The sequence below is a fragment of the Thermobia domestica genome, chromosome 8, assembly GCF_964235325.1.
Source record: "Thermobia domestica chromosome 8, izTheDome1.hap1.1, whole genome shotgun sequence".
NCBI classification, from domain to species: Eukaryota; Metazoa; Arthropoda; class Insecta; order Zygentoma; family Lepismatidae; genus Thermobia; species Thermobia domestica.
Window position 1 is genome coordinate 295,400,105 of NC_137461.1, and position 20,857 is coordinate 295,420,961.

Genomic DNA, 20,857 nt, shown 5'->3' on the forward strand with positions numbered 1-20,857 from the left:
ACTGTAGTCATCACACCAGGGGCTCGATCGTTCTAAACTATTTTACTGGCAAGATATATTGGTTCGTTTAGCCAGGATTTCGTAATCGGGGTAGGGAGCGTGTTTTTGTCATACCAGAAGCTCAATGAATCTAAACTATTTTACTGGCATTATATATTGGTTTGTTAGGGCAATAAAATGAGGATATGTTAGTAATAATAACAAACTATGAAGAAATCTCGAGTAAAAGAATGAAAAAAAAGCTTTGAAAAAGATTTTACACTATTTACGTTCCTTACTTTGTTCATTCAAATATAACAATTTATCTTTTATTATGACTTCAGCTATTATAAAAAGTTCATATCCAATAATGCCTTGTAAAATACTGTACAATGTCTGCGTTCTTTTCTCTGTTGAATCAAATGTTAACAGAACTTTCTTTCTACATAACTTTTTTTTTTATTATTATTCCGTCAACCACTATCTGTTCCAAATGATAGGTTAAAGGAGCAGTAGAAAACTGATTCTGAAATAACATGTTTGATACTGCAGAGAAGCGATGACGAAAAATTATGATAAAAAATGTCCGCGCTGTTACAGAACGGCACTATGCTTTCGAAAGCTTCAAAGTTTTTTGACTAGTAGCAGAAATTCTGAGAATTCCGTTACTTTTCTACAAATTTTAAATTCCATGACTTTTCCAGGATATCACGCTCATTCGCCACCATGCATTGCAAGTAACATAAATATCTTTATAAGAAAGAAAGAGTAAGCAAAAGCTTGTTCTAGCTTTTTATTTTTAACGTTGATTCCTCTTTATTTCGTTTCTTTTTGTTTCATTATTCCTTAACTTTTTCATTTCTGGTTTCGAAGGGGGGGTCCCGATCCCCTGGACCCCCTGGACTCCCCGCCTTGGCTACGTGCCTGACCTTAACCATAGGTTGGTAGGCAACATGGAAATTTTAAAACTTTTCTCTCGCTTGTGAGAGCTGTTTTTAACATGTGGGCTGAAAGCAGGAAATTCATGCTATTACGTATTCAATTCAAACTCCTTTATCTTCGCGAATTTTATCAACAAATTTTAAGCTTAAAATATATGAAAGGATAATTTGCCTGTTGTCCTACATGGCTACCAAACATTGTCGCTTAGTTTGACGTAAGAACGCAGACTGAAAGTAATTGAAAATAAAACCCCGAAGCGAATATTCCTGCCCAAGAGGGATCAAAATGGGGAATTGTGGAAAGTTCATAACGAGTAATTCCATAAGTTATACAGTTTACTAGGGATGCGCTCGAGTCGAGACACACTTTGTAAAATTCGAGACGAGTCGAGACAAACGTATTTCTCGACTCGAATTTTCGAGTCGAGACACGAGTCGAGTCGAGACGGCTCTTAAAAATCTCGACTCGACTCGAATGTCTCGAAAATCTTTCTATAATTTTTAATATTATTTTGAAGAAAATATTCACTCAGAAACAGCCTTAAAACCAATTCTAGCTTTTATTCCTTCAGAAAGGTACAGAACGCATAAAATAGTTAATCTTTAAAGATCAAGATTTAATTTTCAGCTCAATTCAGTTAATTAGAACTAATAGTTAATGTCGTTGTATTTGGTTGTACTGCAAATATAATGATAATAATAATAATAATAATTGATTATCTAGTTTGTATAAAACTATTATCCGTAGTCTAAATCTAGTTTGTATAAAACTATTGTGATAATGTGAACTTCATAAATTCTCTGAATGAGCAGTTGGTAGTCTATAGTAATTTACCATAGATATAATTATTGTGTTTTCGTTCCCATGAACGCAATAGGGTTACGTAACTTCTGGATTATTCGCTTGCCCAACTATTCTGAGGCTTTAATATGTTGCAGCATATCACGAGCTACGGATAATATATATACCTAATGTAACATTTGTTGTAAATCACATATTATGATACGAGACTATTTTACATAGTATATCTTATCTAATATAAATAAAATAAAGAGTTTGTTTGTGTGTTTGTCTGTCTGTCTGTGTGCGACCTGGGGACCAGACGAGTGGACCGAGAGTTCCCAAAATTTGGTCACGGGTACCTTAGTCCAGGCCCCAGATCAAGACGAAGCGTTTTTTTTAAATTTCGAACCAGGGGGGTCTCGGGGGGGGGACGTTTACTGGGACCGACCTGGGGACCAGACAAGTTGACCGAGAGTTACTACATTTTGGTCACGGATACCTTGGTCCAGGTCCCAGTCTAAGGCGAAGCGTTTTTGTCAAAATTGGAACCAGGGGGTCTCAGGGGGGCGTTTAGCGAGACATGTAGTAAAAGTAATCCAAATTGATTGATATTAGTGTCAAATCCATAGTTTTCACGGTCGCTGAGATCAATGGTGTCACTTCCATCAGCGATGACTTGCAAATTCAGCTACTACTGTATGCGGGCCGGGTGTCAGCGGGTGAGGAATACCGAGACATGTATAAATAGCCCATATTGATTGATACTAGTGTCAAATCCATAGTTTTCGCGGTCACTGAAATGAATGGTGATACTTCCACAGGTGTTGACTTCCAAATACAGTCCCCATGCGAAGAATGGGTATATTAAGCTAGTATTACAATAAATGGACTGCTTGGATGCCAAGAACTAGTACAGATAAGTACCATTCACTTCTATGAATAGGTATTTTTTAAAAGGATTTTTGTAAACACTAAGTTATAAAACAATGAACTACATACAGTAGTTATGGTTTTGGTTCCCAACATAAAAGAAATATGGATTGTTCATGAGATATTGAACTTCAACTTTCACTCCTGGAAAATTTCAATTTTGGAGTTAGGCCACTTGGCATCAAAGCAGTTCACTGTAAGATAAATACATTCCGCACATTAGTAACATAGTTGTTCAGGGGCCTTCGATTTCCATCCTCTCAAGTGAAAGCTGAACGATTGCTTGATACATGCTGACTATATAGGAGAAATAGTGTATTAAGTTTTCGAGCTTTGGTGCGTATCCGTATTTACACTCTGATATAACTTTAAGTTCACACTCAAATCGAGCTAATTGTTTAATGCATTTCGAAAGCTTTTGTTTTTATGCAGCTCATTAAGGAAAATCTATTTCATAATCGTAACATTCATGTACTAAGAAACTATGAACGTAAAGTGGACTCGACCTAGCCCCGTGGCCGTTGTGACTCAGTGGCACAGCTGTCACCCTTGGTGTGTGAGGACTCTGATTCTGTGTGTGTGTGTGAACTCCGCGGCTAGTGTACTCGTCTTTGCCGTGGAAGACTCGGGTTCAATTCCCGGCGCGAGCTCATGTAGTTCGGATTCCACGTTAACCAGTAGGTCTACATTTCATATATCCTCGCTGCTGAAAGAGACGGTAAAGTCAAAATCAACTCAACAATATATATATGTGTGTGCTTATGTGAATTTCCTCGTGGCTGTATGGTTAACACATACGCCTTGATCGCGGGAGACTCTGGTTCGATTTACGGTGGAAGCTCATGAAGTTGTTACCGGTATCCCACTTTAAACTGTAGATCCATGCCTCATATAACCATAGATATAATATATATGCCTTTGATACACTTATTTTCCGACTTGGAAGCCATCGAAAATTTCCGGACACAGAGTCCCGTAGACCGAAAATGAGAAACATGGGTACAGAGTAAAACAGCCATAGAAATTTAAGCTTAATCCTTACATATAATGCAACTACCTTGGCCAAGTTATAATGGAGGAAATGCTATCATTGCAACACTCTGAGAATAGAAAATGTTCGTCAGGTATTACTATCCCCCCTTTCCTGCAGAATGAAAACCCTGACTAAAACTCAATATATATATATCTATAAAACTATTTTGTGTAATGTAACAAACAGTGGCGGATAGTATTCATGTTTCCTTGCAGAGGTTCTTACGAGGGTTCGCTTCCATCTTCCTCTCTCCAAGAACTAAAATAAATTAAAAAATTGCTATTACTTGTTAATCTTGTACAAAGGACGCAATTAAAGTCCCAGTGTAACACCCCTTCACATTTAGATTTTTCCCCTGGAAGAAAACCAGTTATTATTGTTTCTTGATTTCTCAGTCTCACCTACATAAACATACGAATAAAATTACAGGATAGGACATGTTTAGAGTGCTTGCACGTGACATCTAACTATATTTCTCATCAAATGTGTCACAGATGAAAATTTCCGTTTGTACTGCCTCTATTTTTTGATACATATGTTTCATTTATGTTATGTTGCTAAAATTCGTTAGGAAACAAGTACAGACTGCGCCTGTGTGCCTGACAAAACGTAAATGTACTGGATAATTATTTCTTCACTTTCTTCCAGAAAAAAAGTAACCCATCTCATGTCTGCTAACAAAAGGAGGTAGCAGACCAAAGATAGCCGTTGTTTACCTAAGGTTGTTACACAGCATGGGTTTCATTCAGTCAGAGGGAAAAGAAAAAATAATTTAAGGTTTCTACATTTGTTTTGAACTGCAATATACTTCTTCCTTTTATTTTAAGAACCATTTCCTTCTCATTTGTCTGCATCAGAAAAAAAATGCAAAAAAATCATTAGAATGTGCCTATTTACCCAAAGTACGTACTAGATCACTAGTTCAATAGTAAAATCACTAAATCTAGTACGAAATCATAAATGTGGCATCCCTGGGTTGGAGCGAAAGTAATGGTTGGAGTAAAAACTAGTCCGTATTTCTACTGCGTTCTGTTGTTGAATTCACAGAAATGTTCAAAAATAAATTCAAGAAGTAAAACACGATCCTACAAAAGACTGTTTACTTGCTCACTGGTTTTCGTATTGTGAACTGAAACTCAAGTGCGCAGTCATGTTGAATACTTCTGTCCCTTTCTACTTTACAACTTGAGGTGGGATGAGGGTCAGAATAGATCTAGTGATATACCGCTAAAGGAAGTGCGTCAGTACAGAGTCGGAAGCGGTATGTATTGTTTATACTACTTACAACGTTACCCCCATATAAAATATAAATTCACCCTTTCTCCCTTCCCTTTTTCGAATACAATGAACCGACTCTTTTGCTGAAGAAAGATGCTAAAAGAAAATTGAAACATCTGTGTCTAAACTTTCTTTGAAGCGCAGTCTTTTGTATTTGTAAGGTTTTGCGAGTGTTTTCGAGATAGCCAAATTTTTTACCATGGACTCCTGCTGCGAACTGACCGTGAGTAAACACCCGATCTCGCTGTGCTCAATTTCTCTCGCACACGTGAAATGGGTTTGTTGTTTCCAAAACAAATAGGAAGTTACCTTGTGCTTTTGCATTTCTGCACGCACACAGGTACCATTGTTGTTTTAATGATCAGAAGAAATATCAAAACCATCCGATATATATGATACAAAACAGCTAACAGAGGGAGGCAAAGATAAAAGTAGGCCTATACCAAGTTTTCCGCGGGGTACCATTATGGAGAATAAATATTTGATAAAGTCACGTAGATGCGCTTAAACCTATTCTATCTGTCCTTATAACTTTTCTGGTCTCATCAATTTCTCAGGAGATACGTACAACGTATGTCCAAATTCCATATATACTCTTTCTAAACTAATGAGTAAACTCATTAAGAACACCAACTGATATCAATAAACAGGAAAGAAAACAATACGTTATACTTCTATCATTTGGTACACATCTCTATGAAGCACAGCTTGTTTCTTTTCGAAATAGCTCCTTCGTCTCACAGCTGTGGTTAGTTTTGTTTTGTGTTAGGATGAAAGAGAGAAATGCAACATTTGCTTCGCTGTGAAGTTATATATACTATTAAGATGAGCGGTGATAAGCGAGGTTTAACAAAGAGTGCCTTTCGGATGCACAATTTAACGGGTAGTTGCAGTCCGTGTTGAGAATCGAACGAAAGCTATGTAAGACATGTTATGACAAATCCAAAAGGTGTGTTGTATCGGTGCAGTACCAGTTTTTCACGTTTTTCAAAATGTTCCAAAACCCAAAGAAAAATCTTTAATTTCTGATATTTTAGTCGTCACAAATTACAATTTTATAATGTAGTCAATGTTTATAATTACTGGGCAGTTTGGCGTTTAAACTAATAACATCATAATAAAGTCAAAACCATAATTTTGAGTTGAATTGATTCTGAGTTTAACGTCCCGTTCAGCAGCGAGGCTATGTGAGACGTGGACCTACTGATTAACGTGGAATCCGAACCACATGAACTCCCACCGGGAATCAAGCCCAGGTTTCCCACGCCAAAGGCAAGTATGCTAACCGTTAGCCACGAAGGAGCTCCACCATAATTTTAGTGGGCGATAAGAAATATCTCGCCAGTGCTTTTACAATAAATAAAATTTTATAAGTATTAAAGAATAGTGGTAAGAGATTTTATAATAGCTCTTTTAACATTATTTATGAGATATGAGTATTTAAAAAAAAACAACTAAAGAATAGGTTGGCGGAACCACAAAAGACTCGTAAAAATAACTTTCTTATAAATACATACGCACCTTACTCACCTTTTATAATTGCCATGCTTACGTTCTCCATAAAAACAGAAATTCTCTTTTAGTGATACTTTACACAAGATCATGAAGTGGGTTCAAATTTAATTAAAGGCAAAATACAATACAATAATCCACAAATATTGCCTCAAGTGAGTTTAAAGATTTCTAAACACTAGTGCGAAACCGGGCTCTGCCGTTGCGATCAATTTACAGGTCTTGAGACAAAAGTAAGAAGGGACTTACGCACACAGTAAGTAAAAACAATTAATATGCCTGTAACTTTCCCCCAAATGGGTGTATCTTAAAACTAACCTCACCATTATTTTTCTAATTAAATTCTAGTCCGAAATTATGTATCATATTACCCTATTCCCATTTTGAAAACTTGACCTTAATTCAAAATGGCGGATTTCAAGATGGCTGCCATCAAGGTCATATCTACCATACGACTTCCCCCCGGGACTTATATGTATCAACATGGTTTTTCTTCACTTTTCTTCATTAAGGCTCCGTTTACAAAGGGTAGTAAGGGACTTCTGTAGTAATCTCTAATAACCACATCACAACTCTTAAAAGTTATTTAAAAAAATAGAAAACATGCACCATGGCAAATATTTGTCATCACAAGTAATGATGCATACATGCCTTCTATCAGCAAAAAAAGTTTCATTGAAATTGGAGCCGGACATTTGAGTGATGTCCCTTGTGGGATGTGATTGAACGTGACGTCAGAACACATCGCCCCCCTTCCCGGAATTTACGGGAATTAGGTGACCTGAGTGAGCACATGTAGTGCCAGCTCTCTCCAGTGACCTATCAAGGATCATTGCGTGTATGCCAAGACGTGTCGCCGTTTCTATCCATGCCAAAAGTCGACATACGGACAATTAGGTAGGTAGTCATGATGGTCTGGCTGATGTGTGCTTATATTTTAACTAATACATTTTGTCTCGACTCGAATTTCGAGACGTCTCGACTCGAATTCGAGTCGAGTCGAGACAGAGACTGTCGAGTCGAGACACGAGTCGAGACAGAAACATATTTTCGAGTCGAGACACGAGTCGAGACAACATTTTCTCGAGACGAGTCGAGACAGGCTTAAATCTCGACTCAACTCGACTCGAATGCATCCCTACAGTTTACCTAACATTGTTAGGATTAATAACCCCTAGGATGCTTAGGTGGACAGGTTACGTAACCAGAATGGAAGAAAGTAGGAATACTTTCAACCTTTTAACTAGAAGCCTAATCGGACGAAGACCATTAAAAAAACTTGCGGGCACATTTTGCTGGCGTATCTATTTGCATCGACGCAAAATTTCTTAAATGAAATGAAATGAAATCTTTGAGTTTTACGTACCACGGTTATGCCGGTTAGACTAAAGGAGACGGTGATGATGAGGAATGAATGAAATGGTGAAATGAAGAAAGTGGGAGGAAATGGGAGAACCCCGAATAAACCCACGCAACGGTGTTTGTCCACCACAAAGTTCACTTGGCGGGAGCAGGGTTTGAACCCGGGACCCCAAGCGCCAGAGGTGAACGCTCAACCACTGAGCCACCGCGGCCCTCTCAAAATTTCTGATAATCTACAACATAGTTAAATAACTTAGTATATTTGCTTTCTTTTCTTTCTTTCTTTCTTTCTTTTTCTTTTTCTTTCTTTCTTTCTTTCTTTCTTTTTTTCTGGGGGGGGATTTGCTTCGTTGCACTCAGAATTTTACTGATTTGTACAAAATGATCTCCGTAGACGTGGATGAGAGGACAACATTGAAGTGGACCTCGTAGAAATCATTATAGGTGTTCTGCCATTATTGTCAGGTCATTTGCTACAACTGAGAAGTTTCCATGCTCCATCGTTTTCCACTAATTAATCTCTTCGTCTTCATGTACGATTTTTATGTTTCGATATCGTCAATTAATTGTAGTCTCCTTCTCCCTCTCCATTTCTTTCCTGCCACCATACCCTCCAGCACGTCCCTCTTGGTACGATTTCTGCTTAGCCAGTGTCCCAACCAGTTTCTCTTCCTGTTCTTAATAATATCTATAATTATTGAATTCTCTGTCACCATTTCTAAAACGCTCTTATTCGTTTTCCGTCATATCCAGCTAATTTTCTCCATTCTACTTCACAGCCGCATTTCAAAAGCTTCCAGTCATTTTCCATAAATTTTCCATAATGTCCCCGTTTCTCATACATACAGTGCAATACTCAACAAAAATCGCTTTTTATGAGTCTTCTTTGAAAGGTTTCGTTTGACATATAAAATAGAAACTGGATGCAGTTGGTTAAGGAGAGAAATCAATGGATAGATTTTGTAAATGCGGATTAAACCTTCGGATTCCATAGGCCATAGAGTTAGTTAGCAGATAGTAATTATGATTAGAAATTGCCAATCCAATATCATGTACTGTATAGATGTATGTATGAATGAATTAATTTAAATTGTAGCTTTCTACCATGGATTACGTACCATTTTGTTAGTGAAGTGGTTAGCACTATTGGATCCCAAAAACAGCTCATCTGGGTATTCAAATGTTCCTGAAAGAAAAAAGTTATTATTTAATTTTAAATTTCAGGGCTTAAAATTAATGTATATTAACAAATAGATTAACTTAAACTATTTTGGTGTAAACTGGGGCTCGCAGAGCTCTAGCATCCTTAATCGCACTGTAGCAGCGTTCCTTCTGTACACTTAAGAACTTGATCAGTCTAATGTAGGCCTATCTACAATTCTAGGCTAAATTTCTTCGATATAAGTTTAGTTTGTTTTGCTGTTGCAGGTAAAGCCATGTCATTTCCATTTGAAATCACAGATATTGATCCAGAGCTGAACAATGAACTTCTTGAAGTGTACCACGGAGAGAAGACAGGCTTTGTCCAAGTAGGTCCAGATAAATGGTTTTTCCCTTCTCAGTACAGAAAGCATGCTGCTATGCTTTACAATTTCAAACTTCGCCCGGATGATGTGTGGATCGTCACATTTCCACGATCAGGTAATTGTGTTTAGAAATAATTTTTAACAATTCTTTCTTATCCGTAAGTCTTGCAAATTCATATGAATTTCATTGGAATGTGAATCGAATCGTGAGCACAGAAGTCTATCATGAAAACCTTTCAGCTGACACGGAACTCTAACACTTTTTTACTTAAAATATACCAGGATTTCCACGTGTTGAGACGTGTTCCACGTGGCAGCCACATCGCAAGTAGAAATTTTAATGTTTTTATTCAGCCCGATTCAAATGTACAGATTTTTAATTGTATCAGAAACTATTCTGACTATAGTTTATATTATTCTCCTTCCTTGAGCCCCACCAGGAAATTATAGAATTCACCTTTGAATGTATCCCAGTATCATTCCGGAAGGGACTTTACCTAAGATCGTCAACATGGGAATGATGGAGCAATAGCAGACTTCTCTGCCGTACCGCCTACTCGACTGCACTAATTAAATCGCCTTTAATAAATATCAGATTATATTTCTAACTTACAGAAAATCTAGTTAAATTTTGGCTGCAACATCTTGGTGTCATACAAAGATTTCTCGTGGCACAAATAACAAAAAGAACAAATGGCATTTGAAACGTGATAAATGAGTAATTTGCGTAATGCAAACTCGACCCTTTCCTGGTGCATGACCATAAACTTGACAAATCACCGGAACGTGCATTAGTCCGAGGAATGTACTTATCACTGTACCTCCTTGTAGGTATAGGCCTTTCGGCGGACCCCTTTGTCAATCAGTCAGTGAATGCAGTTATTGAACGAATTCGGTACATTATATTGCCTTCCACTCGAAGTATAACCACAGTAGCGACCGAACCGACGCTTTGAGGTGGCAACTTGCTCGTGAAGTAGGTCTAGTGTAAAATTTCTTTAGAAGACTCTTTCTAAGTTTAACTGTTGACTGTGTTTAGTGTATTGAGTGTGTTCCAAACTTTGCCAATTAATTAACTGATACTTCGTCTTATTATAAGAATAGAAGTTACAGCTTACGGATCGTCCAACATAAACAAAACCTCAGAAAACACGCGAACTAAAGAAGCAGCTAAGGTTGGGAATAAGTTTGATAAGAATATGAGTGCTTACGGAAACATACAAAAACATATTGTGCGGTATTCAGAGAGAATTCGTTAATCAACCGTTAGTTACGCGATTAGTTAGTGTTGTATGAGCACTCTACTAAGGAGGGTGTGCTTTTTGGTATTCAGAATTTGTTTGGAGTTCAGCTAATAAGTTGATTTGGGCATTATTAACTAATATAACCCCAATACGTCGAGTGAGAAAAATAAATATAGTAACTACGGAAAACTAAATGTGCGCATCCGTAGTCTGCAAAATGAAATATTTGAAATACGAAATTCGAAATGTTTTCTTTGTGGTTTGACATAATAGCAATACATTATAAGGATCCTCACATCACAACATGAGCACATGTTTATGAACGACACGTGCTAACGTTTATAAACAAGCAGACGATATATACCGAAAAGGAAGAAGACGAAGGGGACCGAAAGAAGACGAACCATTCGAAGAGGGCACATAAAAGACGAACCACAGAGGAAGGAGGCATCAGTTGACCATTCATCGCCAATCCATCTCGGCTCTGGAGGTCGCTTTGGACTAAGGGGCTATATTCTAACATCCCTGGAGACTGCTATGAAGCTAAGGGGATTCCTCAACACAACCTAACCTCGTAAAGCTGCTTTGAGCTGAGGCTTTCTAGGTCCATAACCTGGAGTCACCATAAGACGCCCCGATGTCTGCCTTGAGCGATGGGGTTTCCGTACGAAACGATATATCCTTCAACCTTGGTCATAATGGAGACTTTGTTATATGAACTTTGTAAAGCACAAAGATTATTTTTTTTATTTTATAACAAAATAGGTGGAAGGCGAAATTCTCGATCAATTATTGACTCTTCGCTAACGCTCTCGTCTTTGGTGCATGCGGTCCCGGGTTCGATTCCCGGTGGGGACACTCGGTCGAAAAAGTGTAAAATGCTTTTTCAGGCCAGCCATCCTGAATGAGGTTTTGGTCATTCACACCAGGCAAATGCCGGGGCGGTACCTAACTTATAGGCCCCAGGCCGCTACTTTCCTTCCTCAATCCTTTCTTCCTTTCCTTTCCCCGGATAGTGTGCTCGTCGAGGGACGTCATCCCTTAAACATGACGGGTTAAATGTCCATAAGATGCCAAAGCTCAGAAATCTAAATCCTAAATCCATTATTGACGCTACCTACAAGACATCACATGGTGATAGGCGCGGAAGTTTTGTACGGGACGCTCTTTTTATTAACTTTTTGACAGGCACAAAATCAATTAGGCCAGTACCAAAATTTTCCTAAGTTCTATTTTCTCTTCTTCTTCTTTTTCTTTTTCACCTTCTTTGAGTGCGATTTTATGCCGGAAATTAAAAAAATGAAATGAAATCTTTAAGTTTTACGTCCCACGGTTATGCCGGTTAGGCTAAAGGAGACGGTGATAATGAGAGATGAGTGAAATGGTGGAATGAAGAAAGTGGGAGGAAACGTGAGAACCCCGAAAAAACCCACGAGCACGGTGTTTGTCCACCACAAAGTCCACACGGCGCGAGCTGGGATCGAACCAGGGACCCCAAGCACCGGAGGTGAACGCTCTACCACTGAGCCACCCTGCCCCCATGCCGGAAATGAGATGTGGTAAATAAACATATAGGTCACGAGGAAATAACAATACGAATTTTAACATGAGAGAGGGTGCATCTAGTATGTCTTTTAGTATGCCTTATCTTACTAAATATTCACGACGCGTGCATGAGGACCCAGACAGATTTTTCATGTTATTTGATCATATGGCAACCATGCAATCGTGGTCGCCAGCAAAGAAAAGGGAAATTTTACCGATATATTTACAGGATACGGCATTAGATCTAGTATTGCAACTTAAGAATCAGAACCAATTCGGAGCATTAACCTATGAAAATTTAAAAGCTAAATTAGTTGCATTAAGCCATCACATAAAGGTTTCATCATATAAAGCAGAACAGGAATTATTTCAAGTTTAGCAGGGACCAAACGAACCCATAGGTTCATACTTCTTGGGTAACTTTCGAGCAATGAGACAGTTAATTCCAGACGCAGTAGAGGAGCAGAAGATCCACCAGCTATCTTTAGGACTTCAACGGAATTTTCTCAATAAAATTGCATTAGAAAGATTTGAGACGATTGATGCCTTACAAACAAATTGAATACCTTAGAAGCCGCCTATGATATTTTAAGAAAATGAGATCATGTAGAATTATCATAGACATTACATACATTATACGGCCAAAACCCTATACCTAATGCGCAGAATCCTTCATACATATTAGCAAACGAACAAAAAATGACGTACCCCGTTCAACAATCTTGCCATTATACTTTTCCTGTACAGACGCAACCTGCTATGCATCCAATGCACAGTTATATTCGTGTACCTCAACAACAACTTAACAGCTATCAGTCTAGAACATCTTTAAAATCCTCTCAACCATTAACGCCTAGTCCGCAAGACCATCTCCAAGTTAGTCGTGAACCGAAGACCTTTCCCCACTAGGAGCAACTTCCTCCTCAATCTGATTTTTCCACTTTGGCCAACAAAATAGCGGAGTTATCATTAGTAAAAGCACAGTCAAGCTATAGAATCCAATAAGGATTTAGGAAGAGGAACAACCAATATAAAAATAATAAAGAAAAAAGGGGACCCTTCTAGAACAATCAACACGCCACACCTACGGAAGACCAGATACTAGTCTTTTCCGTATGTCGGAAGCGCGAACATGGAGCTTCCACATGTTAAAGGCGTCTAAAAACGCGTAAGGCCAGACAGTCAAGATTGTCCAGATTATAAGGAAAGAAAATCTAGATTGAACCATATGAATTACGATATTCCTGCTTAAGAAATTCAATCAGAAAATTTGGCAGATCGGTGTGAAAATATCACTTTAGAAGACGAAACTAATAGATCAAATTTAATAATCAATACCAAATTAGGACCACAAAATGCAATAGTCGATACAGGGATTATATTTCCATTTGGCCCTTAGATAATATACCACTTGGAACGGATTTAATTTGATTCCAAAGAGTAGTGAGAGGAGTATCAGGAAGTAACATTTATTTGAAATAAATAACACTAATAACTTTCAAAATAGGACAAACCATATTTAGTCATTACTTTCGGATAGTTGATAGGACAATATCAATCAGTTTTTGGAATTGATTTCCTCCAACGTACTTATGCCACCATAGACTTAAACAAAAACATAATTTCTTTCTTTAAATATTCACGCAAACCGAGACTACCAGCTAAGAAGAAGGAGGACGCGTTTGCTTACTCAATGTGATTTTAAAGATTTGTCGTTTTTAACTGAATGATTGGATATATCTTAAATTGAAAGAAGATTATGGAGATTGTATGGTTAGAGAGGACAACGATAATAAAGTAGAACCAAGTCTGTCAACTGAGTATTTTACTTAATTTAGTTGCACAACACTTTCTTAGTTGTTTTCGCTGATTCTGTCCGAGATCTATTTTGTATTATACTTCTGGTATAATACTTCTATATCTTTCTATGATTTAATTATGTTGTTGTTGTTGTTGTATAGGTACAACATGGACACAGGAGTTGATGTGGTTAGTTGGCCATGATTTGGATTACAAGGGAGCAGAAGAACCTCTCGTCCAGAGATTTCCTTTCATAGAGTAAGTTCTTCCAATTAATATTTTAGATATGTTTATATTATTAAGGATTGTCTTTATATAGTATTGAAGTCTAGAGACTTGCACGAGTACGAGATCTCGTGTTCGATTTCCGCTGCGAGAACATCAAATACAATAAGTGGTTAGATCCCACTTTAAACTGTAACTCTTGTTTTATGTAGTCCCGCTGCTGAGGAAAGATTAGAAATCAGCCAATAAGCTTGAAGGAGAAATGGCTGCCAAAAATCTACTCTGATATTGTGGCAGGCTTGTCGCTGTGTAATGAATTCCTATTTGTTACAATGGATGTAGTGCTGGATCTTCGCACACTACGCGATAAGCGTAACACTGTGGCAGCTTCTTGCGGAAATCCACCATCCGACACATGCTAAAACTTTCGCATAATACGCAACTTCGTGTGTCGAAGACGCACCACAGCGCCACAATTTGTCTTTTCAGCAACCAGAAATTGATTCTGAAAGATGAGTTCAATGAAAGCTTTCGACACAGATGCTTTCATTGAAGAAATTCGGGCACAACCTAGTATATGGAACTCCAGCAGTGATTCCTATAACAACAGAATTGAAAAGACGAAAGCATGGCGGAAAAGTGTGTTGTGCATTCCATAGTGGATTCATGGATATTTCATCGAAAGAGAAGAATCGTATCGGTAGTACACTGTATGTTACCATTTTCTTCTTTCTTACGTTTTCCAAAATTCGATAGCAAGCCAATGAACTGTTTGGTGGAGATTGCAAAATAAAACTACATTGTTTATCGCTTCACCTTACTATTTCAAAATATACTTTAAAAAATAGCACAAATGACCAGATATTCCAAAATATATTTTACACATTCACGAACTGCGATCCTCTAGGCCAATATGTAATATTATAACATTTCGTTTTGTTGTATATGTTCTGTCTATTTAATATGTACACTGTACGAAAATATGAAAAATAATGTTTTATAAGTACTTAGGCATAACGGTGATACGTCGTGGCACTCCATAATGAAATTTATAAGGAGAGACCGCGAAATATAAAGGTAGTATCTTATGTAGTCAGTACCGAATTTAACAATATACTTACTACGCCCCGGTTTAGTCTGCGGCTCACGGGGGACCTCAAACCCCAGGCTACGGATGAGCCTGCACTTCGCCGTTCAAGCCGGAAACAAAATTAGAACCCTATTCGTACTGTGATGAATAAATCAGTCAAATTTTATTTGAGTTCAATTTGTAGTAACCTACTGTTTTTATTTTAAATGTTATGTTACTAATCTGAGATCAAGGAAATTATGAATTGCTTAATATTTATTCAAATTCACAGAACAAGGGGGACCTCATAGAAAACCTTACTTAGATCCTGAAAGTCTCTAAATCCGCCGCTACGTGTAGTAAAGGAAGTACAAAGGAAGTGTAGTCCATATATAACATTATATGTAAGTATTAGCATATCTCTTTGCAAGATAAGCGTATTCCAGGCACCGATTTGGAGATGCTAAAAAAGTGTCATATTTTCGCAACACGTGAAATAAGATCTGGTGTCTGTAGCGTCGCTGGAATGTGTCGATATCAGCGACGCGACGACACAGCATGTGGCGCGTCTTTGACACACGAAGTGGCGTTGTGTGCAATAGCGCTAAATTAAAATTGCATTTTCTTAGTATTGATGATTGTAATGATGATGATGATAATACTTGTATTATGAATGTTAGCTGTGCGCTCTATATCGTTATACATAACACTCAAGACTAAGTAATTGTGTTTTATCTTCTGTTTTAGCTTTTGTATCATCACGGATGATCAAGTAATGTCTAAACTGAAAGAGCTAAACAAAGATAACCCGGTGGGACTAGAGGCAATTGATGGTATGAATACTCCAGGCTACGAGCTTCTAGAGAACGCTCCTTCGCCAAGATACATTAAAGCTCATTTGCCATTGAGCCTTCTACCCCCAAAGCTTCTCAACACTTGTAAAGTAAGTATATTGTGTGATCTTGTTCAAAATAATAATGAAATAATATCGTGTCTATTAGAAGGCTTAAATGATACCTTAGGGGGAAAATATAGATAAAAATAACTAAGAAAATACAGTAATATGCCCTGCCTACTAAAGTGTAGTTTTTCCCGACCTCGAATAATGTTGCAAAGAGTCTACAAGATCTCCTAGATATTTCAATCCAGGAATGTTTGATGATTATTGTCCATATGTCGGTTGCACTGCGCGGATAGTTCTGAATTCCATTTAGGGACGTTTGCACGTTTTTCTATACATGCTGTAGGAACTTGAAATCTCCCGATCGTTTTTTTTTTAATTGAATGTTCCTCCAACAACTATAGTGCTGCTCTGTCTTATATCGGTGATGTTATCCAGCTGATTGAAACTTCACTACTGGAGAATATAGCGAGCATAAAGGAGAAGAGAAATCCTCGAGGAGATTTGCCGTGCCTGTTAAAGTAGGCTGTAGTCTCTATGAGGGTTAATGTCTCTTCCAACCCAAACACTTCCACATCACATGCCAGCACACCTTGCTGACGCAAAGAATCATTGGTTTCATGTGGTCGTCGTAAAACACGTGCTGACCATCTGTTCATGATTGCAGTTATTTACTGTCTATTTTAAATGGTTTTAAGAAATGCTCAGTGGCTACGGTACCAAATTCCAAGAAATGCAATGTGTGTTTGCTAATGCCATTAGAACCATCTACGTTCAACTCCGTTTTGATCTATCGAAAAGCCTGTCTTCGTTGTGCAGCTGCCATCTTTGTTATCTGCCGGCGATCACTTTGTTGCATGCTCCATATCGGTGCCTAACACTTGTGAGATAAAATTTCAGTAGAATTGGCTCTTCGACAATCTGCCACGTCAAATGGTGAAAAATTCTGTATACGGGTCATCGTTGTACTATCGTAGATCGGCTAGAGCTGATTAGGGTTCTGCCAATACCGAACCAGATAAAGAGTTCGGGTCCCAAATTTATTCAATGCACAGAAGATACCAACGTTCTCTGAGCTGCTGTCTGTAATAATTGGTTCAGTTTTATTGCAAATTACTGAAAATTTCAGGCGAGGGTCTATAATTACTATCTGAAACCTACACCTCCTTTCAATGTAATTGTTAGTATTTATTTATACATATTTCTGGATATATTGGCATCTATGCCTTAAGTCTGTTACGTGTGAGGGATAACGTCCGGGAAAGGAAGTCCGGAATAGGGAAGAAACCCAATGGTTTGAGATCCGTATGTTAGATAAACATCCCGGCATTTTCTGGTACCAATGAGGAAAACCAGGGAAAATCTTACTCAGAATAGTCTGATAAACTGTTACCCTTTTCCGCTGGAACCTGGAACGACTCGCTCCAAAACAGAGATCGTTAGCAACTACGCTACACGGAGTCACTGTAATTATTATGGAATGAAAATGTTCGCAACAATTCAGCCGACTTTCAAGTGGTACCAATTAATACTTCCCATAAAATTAATCGAATAGATTATCAATTCATAACTCATGCATGGTTTTCATAATAAGTTTCCAATTGTAGAGAATCTGACACGTGTGAGATATACAATAAATCTCATCAACAAATGAAACTAAATAATTAGAAACTACCTAAATTACCTTCTGATTATTGATTCAAGTTACGGTCCCTCGAAGCATCAATGTCTATTTCTCATATTTGCCTTAGTGATTTTAAATACTGTCGTTATAAAATATCTGAAAAGACAGAATTAATCTAATGCAGGGTTTTCCAACCTGGGGGTCACGTAGAATAAACGGAAGAGATGAATATAATTTTAATCTAATATCGGAAAATATTTTTAAATATTATTTTAAATTTTGTTCTGATAGGCATATTTTTATTTTTATACATGCTGTTAAGAACAACAAAAACAGGTGACTAAACATTTTCAATAGGTACAGACTTATTTAAAAATCAATTGAAATGAAAGAGGTCGATATGAAACTAATGAGAACTGCATACTGAAATACCAGAAAAAGACAAGTGCAGCAAAACATACATACTGAAATACAATAAAAAAATTGAAAGCTAATGAGATACCTGAGCATAGTGTGATCTCACGGGTGCGGCAATGTGCGGTTCAATCTTCGTGATACACATTATCAAGTCATTTAAAATACTCAATGGCTTTTTAAACAACTGTCCAAGTTTTTTTTACACAAAATTAGAAATCACTTTATTTTTTATCATATGACCCAAAATAAAAAGAGATATTAAGTTTTAGAATTTTCAAACGGACTCCATTTTAAAACATTATGACGGATCGAATTTGATATTTATAATATAAATGAACTGAACAAATCTGGTTTTAATCCATTCGCTTTTATGGAAATTACTGTATCTACTATATACAAGAAATTGACTCTACTATTATAGATTTAAAGGGATAGTGTAACATCTCCGCATAATAAAAATCCCATACAAACTTATTACAAACCAGAAATTATGAGGGTGTCGCTGGCAAGAGGATGTGATAAAATGAGGGTCGTGATAGGAATTACGTTGAGAACCACTGTAACGTATTATCATTGCCACTCACTCACGTACTCCTTAACATTTTGAACGTGACTATATTGAATCAAGTGACAATTAGGTAGCCGTACTAGAGAGAGAATCGAACATCTAGTTGTTGGTTCACAATCTCCCTAATATCTTACAATCTTGGAAGATATCTAAATTATAAACAAACGATTTTCTTAGATTATTTTCTCAACATAATGGCTGTAAAATGCTGGCCTTCAGTAGAGAAATATTGAAATAATCTGGACAGGTAATATGCAAAGGCATTCATATTGTAATTTCCTTTCTGCTGATGTAGACGAAACCAAGTTATAATCTACTATAGTGGAGACAAATGGCGAGAATTTCTTTCCATTCTCCAGTGTCGAAGTATAGTAGATGGGAACAAACGGATGGTTTGTGCTTCATTGGTCTTCCACGTTTTCTTGTCTGGGAGCTTCACGTATCTGTTTGGTAACATATAAGCATTGACATAGTTTTAATGACCTGAATGTTATTTTGGGAGCAATCCTGATTTAATCCATTAGAATCAGACTGTTGGTAGCTTTTACTCAAACTAAGAAGCAATGATTTTATATGAATTTACAAAATACAAACTTTGAGTATTTGTCTAGGGGTATTACAATATGTTATCTTCCTTTTGTAGCTATTCTGAAGTTTAGTGGCCCTTTTTAGCAACGACACTAAATGAGACGTCGGTCTGCAGTTTAGACTGGCCGCACATTGGGCAGACGACAGGAAAGCCTAGCTGAGGTACAGAATTGTGAAGAACGCAACAAAATCTCGTATTACATATTGCAAGGACCCCTACACCCATATGTACTATAAGCCACATGTTTTTACTATAACCACGTGTTTTTACGACTTGTAAACAAATAGTGCCAGACGACACATGGAAACTACACTTTCAGGAGGAAACAAAGAAGATACGTAGATGCACGAAGATATCCTATAACCCCTCCACAGGATGGCTATAAAAGAGGATGACGAGACTAAGAAATTATCAGTGTCTTGCACTGATCATCAACTTACAATACCTTGTCCCGAGACCGCAATGGGTTGCGGAGACATACAAAATATTACAATATTCACTCGATGACGTAATGGACAAAAGGTCTCTCCAACATTATTATTCAAACACACGGTCAATGCACTCAGGGCTTTCTCTCCTCATCTTCTGCTTCCATCTGCCTCGACTTGGCTCTCCTAACCCTGATCAATATGCAGCCGGCTTAAACCGAAATCCAAAGTACCATAATGCGTTTAGTTTCTCATGATCTCCACCGGGAATCGAACCTGTACTATGTGGACCAAAGACATACCCTAACCACTAGACCAGCAGGAAGGAATTGTCTTCCTTTTTAGTAATGAGTACGTGTTGTTTCACTTACCCTTTTCAAGTAAACCTTTTTAACACTTTCGATACTGTGCTAATCTGACCTTGTTTATTCCAGTATCCAGGGTTTTTTGCGCCTTTTTTTAAAAAAAAGAAATATAGCATTGTTAAATAATGGTAGACGCACTAAAAACATTGCAAAACAAATTTTTGGATTTTAGATTTTATTACGAATATATCATTTGCTGACGTAAGAAAAGGTAATTTGCTACGCTGCTCTTTGGAATATGTGTTTTTTGAACAATCGAAAAAATACAATTGAAAAATAATACTAACATATACTGCTAATATTTAGATTGTCGATATTTTTGTACTTTTTAACAATATATTCTCAAATACATGTTTTTATCTTTTGATTAATAAGTGGTTTACACAGCAATAGCGTATGAGATGGACACACTGTGTTTACAAATACATTTATTTTTTTGAGCAGGAGTGAAAATGTTTACAACTTTCTTTACCTTTTTTTTTACAGCAGGGATGCAAATAACCGCTCGCCCACTCGCCAGGGCCGAGCTTTAAAACAGTAAAAACTGTAAAAGCCACAATTGGAATTTCGAATGTGGGCTAGTAGCATTTTTCTTGGGCTAGTAAAATTGTGTTGCTTATTTGCATCCCTGTTTCACAGGCAGTTCGCTTTAGTATGGTAGAGTTTGAAACAGTCTGGAACACAAGCAGCATCTCCACAGTCCTTACACTACCAAGAGCTTTCTTTTCATCCCGGTT

The 20,857-nt window shown here is 37.5% G+C and overlaps 1 protein-coding gene across 2 annotated transcripts in view; it reads left to right on the forward strand.

Moving 5' to 3' along the window:
* The window catches only part of LOC145693735 (luciferin sulfotransferase-like), a 58,178-nt gene that overhangs the window by 19,477 nt on the left and 17,844 nt on the right, over nt 1-20,857 (forward strand). For both annotated transcript variants that reach the window (XM_081770028.1, XM_081770029.1), the window contains exons 2-4: nt 9,248-9,460; nt 14,096-14,192; nt 15,976-16,171. In XM_081770028.1, the coding sequence (XP_081626154.1) occupies nt 9,256-9,460; nt 14,096-14,192; nt 15,976-16,171 (498 nt within the window). In that variant the 5' untranslated portion in view covers nt 9,248-9,255. The remainder of the gene's footprint in view (nt 1-9,247; nt 9,461-14,095; nt 14,193-15,975; nt 16,172-20,857) is intronic.